Source organism: Anastrepha ludens, chromosome 2 (genome assembly GCF_028408465.1).
Source record: "Anastrepha ludens isolate Willacy chromosome 2, idAnaLude1.1, whole genome shotgun sequence".
Taxonomy (NCBI): Eukaryota; Metazoa; Arthropoda; class Insecta; order Diptera; family Tephritidae; genus Anastrepha; species Anastrepha ludens.
This window is the reverse complement of record NC_071498.1, coordinates 105,201,317-105,216,526: the sequence shown is the minus strand read 5'-3', so window position 1 is coordinate 105,216,526 and position 15,210 is coordinate 105,201,317. Positions and strand designations below refer to the sequence as shown.

The 15,210-nt window shown below is 34.1% G+C and overlaps 1 protein-coding gene across 14 annotated transcripts in view; it reads left to right on the top strand.

The window, feature by feature from the left end:
• The window catches only part of LOC128855018 (RNA-binding protein Pasilla), a 172,976-nt gene that overhangs the window by 140,931 nt on the left and 16,835 nt on the right, over positions 1-15,210 (top strand). For 12 of the 14 annotated variants that reach the window (XM_054089578.1, XM_054089580.1, XM_054089575.1 and 9 more), the window contains 4 exons: positions 7,702-7,761; positions 9,323-9,466; positions 9,564-10,204; positions 10,282-10,858. In XM_054089578.1, coding sequence (XP_053945553.1) covers positions 7,702-7,761; positions 9,323-9,466; positions 9,564-10,204; positions 10,282-10,858 — 1,422 coding nt within the window. The remainder of the gene's footprint in view (positions 1-7,701; positions 7,762-9,322; positions 9,467-9,563; positions 10,205-10,281; positions 10,859-15,210) is intronic. The other 2 variants (XM_054089581.1, XM_054089571.1) reach the window with 1 other exon arrangement.

The following is a 15,210-nucleotide window of genomic DNA, read 5'->3' as shown; positions in this document are numbered from 1 at the left end:
GCGTATGTACATACTTGCATATAAATATGCGTGTATTCTGCTAGTTTATAAAAACACATGTTGGCATATTTGTGAAATATTTAGTGCAAGTAACCAAAAATGTGTTAAAGAAGAGGAATAATTACGCTATATTTTTAACTAAAAAAATTTAAAAAAAGTACTAAATCTATAGTAAATCTATAGTATGTCGGGAAATTTTCTGCTGTATACTTTCCTTTTACCTATAGAGAACTATTCAACTTAGAAACCAGACATCGTTATGTAATAATAAAACACAAGCAATAAAAGAAATTATTATATATATAAAAAGAATATATAAATAATTAAATTATTCTTGCAGCTGAAAACATCAATTGTTTTCTTCGTGAAATGTAATAATAAATACGTTAATAACGAGTAAAGAAATAATTACTTTTGGAAATATGCAAATTTTAGAAGTTTTAATACAAAAAATGTTTATAGAAGATTAAATATAAGTTTACCCATCAAACACCGTACACATTAAAGTTACGTAACTCTTATTTTGGCGACAGGGCATGGCAAATATATGGATGGCTCGGAGTTCGACGGAAGAGTTGGTGGCGGAGTATTCTGGGAGGAGCACCCCATAAAGCTCAAATTTAGGCTTCCGGAATTAAAGAAGTAGTGGATTGGTTGCTTATATCTGAAATTGCTATAAAGATTGAAAAATGCAATCTTGTCTGTTTGCTGAACTCGAGTGTGGGGCGGTTGTTCATTACTTTACGTTTTTGGCATTTCTGAAATGAAACCTTGTATGTTAAAAACTTGATTATTATCAAAAATGGAAGCGTCATCTTCTTTATTTAGAATAAGTCAAAGATTCTAATTGGTTGGTTGTGCGGGCTTTTCGGTATCCACTGTGTGTGCGCAATCAATCGCTTTCAGTTGCTTTTGGGGCAAATTTAAATATCAATTTTACACAATTTTAAGCGCAATGGATCATATAAAAACACAAAAAAAAAAAACAAAAAGGAATTAGAAAGCTGATTAAATTTTTTGTATATAAATAAGCATTTGCATTCCTTCTAAATGCTAAACATTTATATTTTCCAAGTATTCTAAATATTTTTCTTTTGAATTCTTACAAGAAAACAGTCAAAAAAATGCCACTGCCAATTAAAATTATTGAAGCAAAATTAATAGTTTACAGACACGAATAAATATTTATATACATATGTGTATATTTTTCGAGACGATTCTTCAAAAAACAAAAGGCGCATAATATAACTCCGATTTTGACAAATATGAAACGTACGACCCGTAATATTAGTCATTTTCATAAGGAGTGGCATCGAAAGTCATCTTAAATTTCACAAATTGTTCTTGGCTTATTGCCATACATCTTTCCATAATTAAAAAACCAAAACAAAAAAGAAATTCTATGACATGAAATTGAGATAATTAAATTTTTGAACCGTTTCTGCACAACGCTTAGAATTTTAATAGCGGATTTTGACAATTTGTATGCTTTGTTGTTCGCCTAAGTTATTTCTAATAGCTCCTTATCCATACTTGAATAAAGTGGGCCAATTCAAAATAGGTGGTCTTAATTCAATCTACAGAAGCTAATATAGAAAATCAATATATTTTCACTCAAATTTTTTTTTGAAATGCATAAAAGTATTTCATACAATGCCATAGAATGGATAGAAAGACTTGTGCGTGATTACCATTCGGCAGGTCACGTGCTTGAAACCAACTGTGTGTGCGTTAGAAAAGTTTTTTTCTAATAATAGATTTTCATACAATTTTAGAAATTGAATTTAAGAATTAATTGACTAATTTAATTCTGTAACTTAAAATTTTTAATTTTTACACAGCAATTAGTGTCATGTGATTTGGCTTAAATCAAGAGTCTCCATTCAGAAGTCAAATATCGCATTTAGCAATTCAGGAATAAAATTGATCAAATGTATTGGCTGACTTATTTAGGAATCAAATTAGATAGAAACACAGACAAAAAATTTTTTTGGGAACGAAGATATTTAGAAATAGAAAAATGAAAATTCAGTGAATTTATGAGTCAAAGTGTAAATAAATATAAACGAAAAATAGGTCTCAGCAGTACTAGTTTTTGAAAATCCACCGAAAATTGTTGCTGCAAGGCATTCTGAAAAATTTAAAAATATGCCATATACATACATGTGAATGCATATGTATATATGTAGCTGGGTATATGCGACAGCATTCAGTATGTTTTTTTATTTACTTACTGACAGTAACGTTTAATACTCCTATGCTATTAAAAAAAAAAAAAAAATTTAAGTAAAAAAAACCAATTAATTAAAAAATTAAACCAATTTATTTTCACGCACATGCAAATGTGTCAAATTTATTTGAAATAAGTTGAAAGTTATATTTATTTAGTAATTGAAAAACAGTAACACATATTTTTATAAAAAATATCCAAATTTTGTAATCTTCCGAATTTCGTTTATGATATACCTTTATTGAGTTTTATATGTCAGTTCACTTCTACTTCGCTTCGTTGTATTCAGTTGAAAGCTATTTTGCATAACATAGGTAACAGTAGCTGTTATGGGTCTGCTAATTGATATAACATAGATAGAACTAGCTGTTGTAGCTTTGCAGTACTGTTAAAAATGTGAGGGCAGAGACTAATACGAGTACACTTACATATTTCCTTCTAAATGATCAATAGAACTCAGTTTATCTGGTTTTATTCGCTTTACTAAAGCTACTCTTCGAGTAGACGATTTCCAAACCCTCTGAGAAATGTAATATGAAATGTGTGTTAAGTAACGATGATGGGGGTTGCCACGGTATGTAGTCTGCATTCTTTACCTTAAAATGTCCTAATGCTCCCTGCGTTTCCAGTAGAAGTGATGCAACTTGATATTAAATTAGCCTATGCCGATTTGGTTGCTTTCAAGGCAGGGATTTGAGGATTCTTCTGGAGGATGTACACAGCTCAAGTGACTGCCGCCTTAAGTTTGTACTCGATATCCAAGTAGAAGAGGCACACCATTTTGTAGTATTTCATGTCTGCATTTGATGACGAGTGTATTACTTACAGTGGTAAAAAATCTTTTTTAAGTTGATGTCAAAAAAAGATGATGCTATAAAAAGAATGTTGACACTTCTTTACTGACTTAGGTAATATTACCTTGACAAGATAATGACGTTGATTGTCGAAACAAAGTTTATCATTTTGTAAGCGTTACTCTGGCGTTAATCAGTTTTTCCGAAGAATGAGGTAAATATTATCATAAGCAAAACAGTTCTGACCTGTCAAAGGGGATGGCTGCAATCAGAGCGTGTCAAGAATGGGAAAGAATGCAACGGTTTTTTGGCCAACAACTTATCTGTGTTTTATACAAAAAAACCTAGAATGCGATAAATAATATTTTGATTAAAACAAACCAAATTTTTCATTGAGATAAGAAAAAGGCTAAAAGACATAATTTATAGCCTAAAGTTGGCATACGTCAATATCTCCTTATCAGCTTTCTTTTTCGCGGTTGAGGTCAAAGGAAAGCAATGAAATTTTTCATGCTAACCCAATAAGGGTTAGTATAACCTATGCCTGTTAAGTCTGGGAGAAACCAAATTAGGTCACACATTTAACATTTATCTTCCCAATTTAAAGAACTGCTAATCTTATATGAATCCGAGCGCAAATAATCTTTCAGTTGTTGTTGTAGTAGCATAAGCATTCCCATACATGTACGGGGAATTCTGCTGAAGTGACATTCCTTGGCCAGATATACATAAGTCCGGGTCATTTCGGTAACCGGAACCGACTGTCATTGGGAACGGTAAGCTCTCCGTCGTCACATATGGTTCTGAATCGAATAACGGGATAGGATGTGGACTCTTTCACTCATAGCGAGAAGCTTGCAAAGTTCCACGATTTCAATTGACTTGTTAGAAAAACTGATAGGCATAGTCTTCCTTCATTATAGGTATTCCGACTGCGTTTAACTGAGTATCGCTTCGGATTTGGCAAGGCATTTAAAAATGAACATATGATTTTTCACGGAAATACCAAATGGGTACGAAAGCAATCGCAATATGCCGAAATGTTCCAAGCCGCGAATGACGATTTCTTTAGAAGATGAGTTCGATCAAAATGATCTTTACAAATAATAATCTGCATAATATGTTACAGATTTTTGAAGCACCAATTTTTCGATAATTTCGGCAGTGTAGTCGCATTTCATGCGCTGTTTAGCGTGAGAAAGAAACGACTAGCGCGCTTTGTTAAAGTCGGCCAAATTCGCGTAAGCGGTTATCACTCTAATCAAGAAGAAGAGAAACAAGTTACATTTCATTGGAAGTACTTTAAGTGTATTCTTTAAAAATCGAAGTAATTGGTGCTGTGCAAGAATAAAATTGACCCTAAAATTACCGCATGTGACCGCTAAGTGAACGTTTTGTAAGAAGAGTATTCCATCTAATTTAAGCCAAACAAAATTATTCCTTAATATTCCCCATACAATATTTTTGATATTTAAGCTTTTCAATAGGAAATTTTTACTTTTCAACACTTTACAGTAAATTATTTACAGCCACTGCTCGAATAGAACGCAGAACCCGCTTTCGATTTTTCTACACCATTTAGCGCAATGTTAATGCATGGTGTATGTATGTACATATGCATGCAGAGAAGTGTATTCACACTTTCCTACCATGTTGCTAATAGGCTTTTCACACATACACCTATTTCTTAAATTCTACCACATTTGTAAAGTTTCGCATTTTTTGACGTTTACATATAAACACACATACATATGTATGTAAACATGTTCTTACATTTATTTAGAGCACACTCGACACTTTCTATTTGGGTCTTTAGGTATCTGTGTAATGTCATTTTGCCCTCAGTTCACTGCTACGTACATACATATACTCGTATGTATGTACATATTTAAGTATCGCCTGAATATTTGAAATGAATTCAGTTCACAACTTGTATCTAATTAAAAACTAACGACGTAGCGCACAAAAAACAACACCAACAACCAATATGCTTCTGTATATAAAACTCTGAAGGGCACAGTTGACAAAAGCACATACCTGTACACACGCATACAGACACAAACTTAAAAAGTGCGCGAGATGGCAAATAAATTAGAACTGCAGTGTGAAAAAAATGAAGGAACGAATGAAAATGCCGCAAGGCCGTGAGGCTTAGAAATGAGTTGTAGGCAATGTGCAAAGGCTGGCACACATTCATGCAATTGCACTGAAAATAGCAAATACCCTGCAGGCAAATGTGCTGGTTTCCAAATGGTGATTTTCGGGTGATAACACAATTTAGATTACTTGGCGATACCGCTTTGTAGTGGTTGTTTATAGTTCAAGAAGTTGGGGAATTTTACAATGACGTACATTAAAGAAGGTTATACTCGTGTGGCTCGCTACTGCCTACTTCGAGGCTAGTGCTGGATTCAGAAAAGTGGAACTTGCTCACCAGCAACTACTTATTTTTCGATAGATTTGCCAATTTAGCAAAAAATTAAAAGTTTCCACTTGCCAAATGAGATTAAAAAAGACAATCCGGCTGCACTAAAGACAATGGGATCCAAAGTCTCGAAATCAAGTAAAATTTCAATAAAATCTTGCTAATAGAATCTTTAATTTTATATAACAAATATAACTCTCTCTAACCAATACAATCGTGCCACTTCTGGACTAGTTTGGAATTTCTTTCACTCGTTTAGTTTTTCTTTGCGTATTTTGTAATAACATATTCGTGTAAGTGCGTATATAGAAATGCGATATATGTATGTAGCGTATTAGTTGATGCCTTTTTCATTAAATGACCAACTTGTCTCGTTATGTCAATATATTCAATGGCTGAGTTACCGCCTGCCTGCCAACCTGTCATGACCCGTATAGGCATACATGCAAATTCATGTGACAGCCTCAAACGGTGGTGTGCCTGGGAATACGTGTGTTTGATGTGTGCATGTAGTGGAAACCTAAATAAAAAATAAATAAACTTTTTGAAAGGGTGACATTGGGTCCATTGAGGACTGTCCTTTGTAAATATGTAATAGTGTTTAGCTTCTCAGCCACGCTTTAACCCTTTAGGCTATAAATATGCACACATTTCAGGCAGAGGTAAGGTAGAGTGTAACATAAGTGCGCTTCTAAACATGAATATTTAATCACTCGCACCTTTGTAGTTTGTATTTGAGAAAGGAAAAATTGAGTACCGTTTGCTGAAAATACCGATGTTATGTCATTGACTGGAAAAGGCAAGGTTCTCTACTGAAATAAGACCTATAGCTGTTCCTTCGGCATGCAAAAATACCTACGTTGCGCCTACGTAAATGTTGGAACAATAATTTTCTCTGGGCTAATATTTTGCTAGACAGCAACGAATAGGAAAATACGTATATCTAAAGATATTGGTACGCGTCTACAGATTTCTTAATGATTAGTAGAAATATGAGAAATATTAAAATTAAAAAAAATTAAAAATTAAAAAAATAATAAAAATAAAAAAAAATTATTTATTTCGATTAAAAAACAGATTTCAGTTTAAAAAAATATTTATTTCGATTTTTTTAAATTTTTGGATATAATTTTTTGTACATTTGTGAATAGAAATTAAGAGAGGATATTAAATAATATCGATCTGATTTCGGAAGTGATTTTATACCAAATTTCGAGAAAGCGCCTTTTTTCCATAGGAATTCAGTTGCACTTTTAAAAGCCTAAGAAGTAAATATTTAATATAAAAAAATGAATAAAAAATAGGTGTCTAATTTTTTGCGTCACAGAACAAATTTGAAGACATCAAAACATTTTTTTGTTTTGTTCTTCGTACTGCACTCGTATTTGGTTCGTGACATGCCATTTCACTTATCCTAAAATCCCTGCCTTCAGGCAACATTGTACACTTTTTTTTCTAACATACAAATTCTTATTCACTTTTCAACTTAGCAAGTGTTTTTTCCTTGTCTTCCTAGGCTTTGTTTATATTTAAAGTAAACTCGAAAAATATAGATTAGTTGAAAAATGGTTCGAAATGGATTTCCTCTTTTGAATCTGCCTTTTTGGAATCATCATTCTCTGCTCTGAAATAATAGTGGTCTTTCAAAAATGACGTCTAGATGTCAGTATTGAATAATTCCTAGACGATACTTTGTCGTATGTCATCTTTGACATTTGCGAAGTAGACAGATGTACAATTTAAACCATGGATACAAAGCATTAAAATGATTGAAACTTATGAAAATCCAAATTTTTTGTTAGAAATAATAATACGAATGAGTCGATAATTCAAAGGTTGGTGAAAAAATTTCAAGACACTAGTTCTGTCGAAATTAGAGAAAGGACTGATAGACCAAAAACTGCTGTAGCGCAAAGTCTTGCTGAGCAACCTTTAACATCGAATCGATATCTCGACGCTCTCAACAATCAGGCATTCATGAATATACGTGGAAATTCTCAAGGTGTAAGTTTTCACACATAATTGTTGAGAGCCGTATTTTGAATAAAAATAATGAAACCTGAAATAATTTAAATTTTTACATGTTTTATTTTAAAACCACGTCTATTCGCGTCTTTTGAAAGACCCTTTAGTTTTCTCCTTTCATATGATCATTTCATTTTAAAACACTTTATGAAACATTAATTTAATTAAACAAACTGAGTAAATACTTTTTTCCTTTCTTCCCTCTCTTTCTCTTTTTCTCTTTGCAGGTGAGTCAGTTTGTTCGGGAATTGAGGTTGAAATTGAAAATAATAACAATTTCTCTCATGGTAAGCTTTGTCATTATTCATTAACTATCATTAAAACCGACTTTCATCTGCCTACAAAATTGAAATTGAAACAAAATTAATGCTTTAGTTTTAATTTAACAAAGAACCGTTTCTAATATGCCGTTTTACAGCTTTTTGTGCCTTTTTTAAACAACATAAGTTTCCACTTTTATTTTGCTTTTATATTATTTCCCCAAATGCATCTTATTTTCTTGTAACTATATTATCTTTTTCTCGTTTTACGATCTCGATCCTTCGGCGTTTCAAGTATTCACCAAATACCTTCAGAAGCAATTACAATTTCTAGAAATTAAATAATTGTAAATAATTTAAAATTTTACTAAAAATGTATATTCTCTAACTTTTCAAAAAAGTATAATGGCAATTTATGGGATGCAGATAGCTCAGGGTGCATGATAATTCCAAATATGTTATTTTTTGCGTGGTCTTTTGACAAGCCCACTCAGCGCATTCGTGCAGCTAATTTTAAGTAGAAAGTATAATTTTCTTTAAGTTCAAGGAGCAATCGTGTTTTTCCAACATTTTATTGCTACAAATTTGTTTCCAGTTAAATCGGCTTTCCGCTCCGGTGGCTCACCATTTATGGATGAAGTTATTGCACATGTATTTATTTTCAGTTGTGCATTCCCTTGCATCCGAAAAATTCAGATTAGTTGCTGTCCAATAGAATCCAATGAAAAAAGTTTCTCCGCTTTTTTAAATAATTTCGCATTGTGTCAGCCTCTGCGTTTAATTTTTGCATAGCGCTATTTTCGGAAAACGAATAGCGTTTCAAGACATTAAATACGTTTCAGATTAAATTAAAAATCCCGAAAACTTTTGTCTTAGTTATAGCCGGCTTGTGAGAATTTCTAGAATTCCGCTATTTGGCCTACAAATTTCCAATTAAACATAATTTTGACTGCGGCACTAATATTAGCTTATCACAAATTTATTATCACGAAAATATAATAATAATTGGTGAAAATCGATCATTTTCAAATCACTCCATACATATCTCACGCATCTCATTTTCACCGAACATTCAATCCATTTGCGCAAACGCGCAACGTTTCATTTCAACTCATTTCATGCCATTTCGATTCACTCGATTCCATGTCGCCAAGCGATGCACTCATTTCTTCGCCCCATTTCAGCCCAGCTCGGCCAGCAAAAAGCCACAGCAAGCAAAAACAGAAAATAACAAAAAACGATCCATTTGAATACTCATTTGAAGCGAAAGAGAGCGCAACTGTTATTATTTTTAATTTTAAATCCTCTTCTGTGTATGTAACGATTTATTAATGTATAGTAAAATGCTTATATGTATGTATGTAATGCCTGCGACCATAAGCGAAATACATGAGCCGAATGCATGTATTTCGTGGAGGTTGTACAAAAAACAAAAAAAACAAGAATTTAGTAATTTTTGTAAAAGGCAAATTACACAAGCAACATTGCCTAATTGAATAATATTTGATTAACGCGCCTCGGTGCTTTCCATTTTTTCCTTTCTCTTTCTCTGTAATGCTTTGTTTCGTTTTAATAATCGCTCAAGCAGGCGATTCATCGTATCATATGAAGATCCTTGTGCCAGCAGTGGCCTCTGGTGCCATCATTGGCAAAGGTGGCGAGACGATCGCCTCTTTGCAGAAAGACTCCGGTGCTAGAGTTAAGATGTCTAAGTCCCATGATTTCTATCCAGGTAAGTGGCAAATATATAAGTACTTACCCACACTTACACACATAGTATTTTTGTGCCTGCTTATTTCATGGATTTTACGATTTCTCCGCACCCACAGGTACTACCGAGCGTGTTTGCCTCATCACTGGCTCCGTGGATGGCATTATGTCGGTTATGGATTTTATTATGGATAAGATACGCGAGAAGCCCGATCTTACCACTAAAATTATAGACAACGATTCTAAGCAAAATCAAGATCGTGATAAGCAAGTGAAAATTTTGGTGCCTAATTCCACAGCCGGCATGATTATCGGCAAAGGTGGTGCTTTCATTAAACAGATCAAAGAGGAGAGTGGCTCGTATGTGCAGATTTCACAGAAACCCAAAGATATTTCATTGCAGGAACGTTGCATCACTATTATTGGCGATAAAGAGAATAATAAAGCTGCTTGTAAGATGATACTCTCCAAGATTGTTGAGGATCCTCAGTCCGGTACATGTCTTAATGTGTCATATGCCGATATTAGTGGACCGGTGGCTAATTTTAATCCGACTGGTTCGCCGTATGCCACCAATCAGAATGCCATTAATACGAGTACCGCTTCATTGAACTCCACATTGGGTCAAACCATCGGCGGCGGCGCCACTGCTGCAGGTCTATTGGTAAATGGCACTGGCATCAATTTATCATTGAACTTGGGCTCACCAAATCCAGCACCCAACTTGGCTGTGGCTACACAATTACTTGAGCACATTAAGGTATTTATGCAACATCTAATTTAAAACGCAAGTTATGCTAATTACTTTATGCTTTCTCTCTATGTACATACATATAGGTTGCTCTACGCGGCTCTGGTTACTCAGAGACCGCCACCAACGAAGTGTGCGCCGCTCTAGGCGTACTCGCCAAGTACGGCGTGTTGGGCATGGGAGTCGGTGTACCGCATGCTAATGGCACAACCACACTCGGCAGCTATCATCTGGGTGTTTCGGCGTTGGATCAGCAGACAGCTGCCGCCGCCTCAGCGGCTACTGCCGGCAACGTTTTCGGTGCAGTGGGTCAAGTAAATCTGGATCAATATACAGCGGCAGCGGCCGCTGCTGCTGCAGCAGCTGCCAGCCGTCCGACACAGTCGCACCTGGAAGCGGCCGCCGCCGCCGCACAATTCGATCCGTTCCGTCATTTGAGTACGAATGCCGCCACAGCGGCACAAGCCGCCACACCGGTATCGCTGAATAATAATAGTTTCGGTTTAACAGCGGCCACCGGCACCACGTGTACCACGGCGCAAACCTTAAGTGCTGCAACACACTCGCTTAGCGGCTTGAGCAAGAGTCCCACACCGGGAGATTTGGGTGCCAAGGATACCAAAAATGTTGAAATTCCAGAAGTGATTGTTGGCGCTATCTTAGGTGGGCCACACTTTTATTATCCTTACTAAAACAAAGTAAACCCAAGTTGGTAAAAAACACACACACACATAACAATCCGAAACCTATGCACTGACACATTTAAAAGTTGTTGATGTTTCCACCCGTTAAACAAAAAACACAAAAAAAAAAACAAAAAAAAAAACAAGAAAACAAGAGTTCGCCTATTGTTACGCCTAAATTTATATACTTATATTGCTAAGAAATCAATCGGATTGTAGTAACTTAGAAAAAAGGCTTAACATATTTGCTAACAGTAATTCGTTTTTAACTTTTTAGCATTGCGTATGTTTTGCATATTTTTTTGTTAACCACCACAATTTTAACAACGTTTTGAATACCCCTAAATCTAAGTTTAAACAGAGTTATTCACATATACGTACTTGTATATCACGCCGAAAAGTTCGTATGATTCGAAAGTGAGTGATATATTTAAAACTTCATAAGGCGGCAGAAGATTTTATGTTAATTTTAGGTTCGCCAATTTATAGAATGCCATAGACAAAGTGTTAAAGGGAGGTGTTTTCTTTATGGAATGAAGAGTAAAGGCAAAGACGCTGCAATATAATTTCTGGGCTAATTGTTTTAAATAATTCTTTTGTATTTAAGCACTGCAAAGCTAATTGTCTTCAAATCAGAAAGTGTTTGAAAAATGTGGTGCATACTTTTAGACATTGTAGGAATAATAAATTCGCCCATACAAATGTGTGGAATTTGCATTAAAAAGCGCCACACCTTCTGATTGGAAACTATGCCAAAAATTTATTGCATACTTTTAAGCGTTGTACGAGTAATACCGTTTGTGTGCAGAACGCGCCTATATACCTATGTGTTACACTCAGTTTATGCACATCTTATTTCCGCATTCTAACGCGTTTACTTGCGCAGTAGGTAGGCGGTTAGCACATATTTTCAGCGTAACGCTCTAAATTTAATCTCACTTCTCAGCGAATCTAAGTTGAGTCGGTGTATTGTGCTTTATTTTAATGTACAGGCAGTTTGCGTAGCTCTATAGCAAGCAACTTAATTCCAGTGGCATTTTTTCAGTTCATTAGCTTAGAGTTTGAGCACAAAAAAGCTTCTTTGTAATTCCGCTTCAAATATTTCTATGTATAGATTTAAATTTTGAAAAGTACGAAAAGACGCAATCCTTTCACCAGACACTGAATTGCACCATTATTTCAGCAAACACACCCACACATACACACAATTTCACTTGAAGTTACTCATTCCTTGTTTCATATAGTTCTTATAGAAGAAAACTATTTTAATACATACATATTTGTTGAGATACTCGGTTTTTTGTTTGTAAAATCTAGTCAAGTTCTTGCCGCAAACATTTGTCGTTGTTGTCGTTTATCACAAACTAAAGTTCTCAAGCAAAAAAAAAAAAAAACATAAACAAAATGAAACGAAAACATCAAGTCTCAAGAAATCTGCGCACTGGACTCACTAGCAGAAAACTATTAATCAAAGAAGTATCTTTGAAAACTCAAAAAAAAAAAAATGTGAATCAAATTTGTGAAAAATATACAAACATATCTATACACATAAAAGCATAAAATCCAGATGTATGTTTGACGAAGTAGCTGTGATTTCTTTTACGACCCCTTTTCACTTCTTACATAAACACATTCATACACATGCACACTTACATACTTGCACCCACAGCACAACGAATATGTGGTGATATTTCTTGTTTATGTAAATACGGTAATCATTACCAAAGTTGTGTATTTATTTGTGCGGTCAATATTTAATATGGCGAGCATTCTTTCATTAATTCTTGCTTGTGATATCCAAATATCAATCGCGCTTAAGCATCAGCATTCGGGTGCTATTCGTTTGATGGCACGACGTTTGAATACTCAAATAAAATAAATAAAAAACAAACCAGCATTACGACATACCACACAGATTTGAGTATTACTTTTCATTTTTCACTCTTAAGCACCAAATAAAGCTCGTGAACTCGGTACGCTACTTTACTCGTATGCGCCGTTTATTCATGCGGATATCCAGAGCACTACTACTACTACTACTACCACTACCATTACTACTTCATTGCTAATAAGCAGAACCTTTCGCTCACTTTTACTCTGATGATGAGAGAGTGGATCGCCTACACTCAATTTTTGTTTAAATTTTGTTCGCCCTAAACGACGAGGCTTACTTACGACGCATGCGCACATACGCACATTCATACAATCGTACATTCAGAGGCATTCCTTGCAAAAAGACATACGAATAATGTAGTTTTTGTTAATCATTTGAACTTCAACATTCCCAATACTAAAAAACCCAATACAAAAACAGGGTGCGCTACATTGGTTGTGTGCAACCAGTTACCTTTTTTATATATGTATGTATGTATGTAAATGGTGTTTAGTGCTAGATATAGTATGCAACGTACATACATACCTATATATGTGGAAATGCACACCTCAATCTACATACATACTTACAATCAGTCTGTAATGGACCCTTCGATCTTTGAACACAACAAATATGAGTGTTATAGAGCTTAAGATAGAACTTTTTGTTTGTTTTTATATTCAAATATATAACGATGTACATACATATATACGAGCATATTAATATGTGCTTTCATAGGAGTAGGTGCATTAGTTTTTATGAAAAAGGGATTGGCTTTTACAAAAAATATACAAATACATATACAATATACAAATATTTACATATTCATATAAATATATACTTACATAGGAATTTACATTTAGAAAAGTGCCTTATATCATAAATACAGCAACCGTGCAACGCATTCCCCCCTATACATATGCACATAGTTAACGCGTGTAAGATCATTTAACTAAGTATGTATATGCCAACACATACATATATGTACATATATGCATATGTACTTGTACATGCATGCCTCATTTTGGTGGTTCTTTGTTTCGCAGTTGTGTTACGCGCCGCGGTTGCTTGTGCTAAATTTATTTTAATAGATTAAATTTTAATATTTTATCAATTAATCATTCTTTAGGTATCTTTTTGTGGGTTACGTTAAACTAATTGGGTCTTACATATTGTACATATGAGTACACACATATTTTAGAGTTGTATGTAATTTAAAGGATCGATAGAGCAAACTACTGAATTCAATATAACATTCGAGGAAAATAAGCGAACACCCATGCGCAAAGCCATAGTAAGTTTAGACACGCAAATTACTGCACGCAGCGATGCAGAGTAACTCTATAAGCCTTAGCAATAAAAAAAAAAACTAAAATTGCTATAATAAAAATGCATAAAAAAATATTATTTAAAAGGTTGTGTATAGCAGCATGAAATCGGTTAGAGTTTCCAAAACGATAAGTAGAAAAACAAGTTTTCTCTACCCACAAACTTTGTAAAGCTTTATAGTTGTTCAGAGCATGCAAAGTGCTCACGTTTTCTGCGCTATAAAATTTTATTTTGAAAACTATTGCTTGTAAGCTTTATTCAAGTCCAAACATTAATCGAAAATCTAAGTGAGTTTCAGTGTTATTTAAGAACTTTCATTTCCTTCGGTGAAATCTACGCATATATATTTTTTCAATTCAAATCAAGAGTGTAAGCGAAAATTCTCTCCAATAAAGCAGAAAGAACAAAACAAATTTTGCCATCACTTACAAAAACCGATAGAAGATCGGTAGAAGACCAATAGACATATCAGCTGTGATTGCTTAAAAAAGTATTTGTTGTTCAAAAAAACAAAAAAAAAAAAACAAGCACCAACACTTTATATACTCCCGTTTTTTGTAGCTACATTTTTCATTTTATCATTTCTGGCGCACCCGGTAGAAGTGCATAAAATACCAAATTCCACAAAGAATTAATTTATTATATGTTCACAAAAAGTTCAGTCATGCTCGTATGCTTTCAGATCATACGTTTTCGTGATGGATTATTTTTTGTTTCTGGCTAAAATTTCTTGCTTTGAGCTGTCACTTTGTTCTCCCGATTTTTGCGTAACGTATAATTATTTTGTGTTAACGTGCACCTGCTTGCAAAATTAAGAAATATTATTACAAATATTTATGTTTTTACCTACGACTATTATTGACAATTTTAAGCTCCATTTTTACAGCTAAGCGGTTTTGATAAGCGAGTTTCTTTGGTATAGGCAAATAGAATAGCGAAGAAAACAAGGAAAAATTATGAAAATGTAACTTTCCCAGTAAATTACCATAAAAGTCATGAAGTTATATGGAATATGAATGGAACTGACCTTAGAAATACTGCAACTTTCGTGGCATCTTTGAAAACTATTACACGTATTTTGTAGATTGAAATTAAAAATGAAAAATTGGACAACCTTGTTAAATAATTAA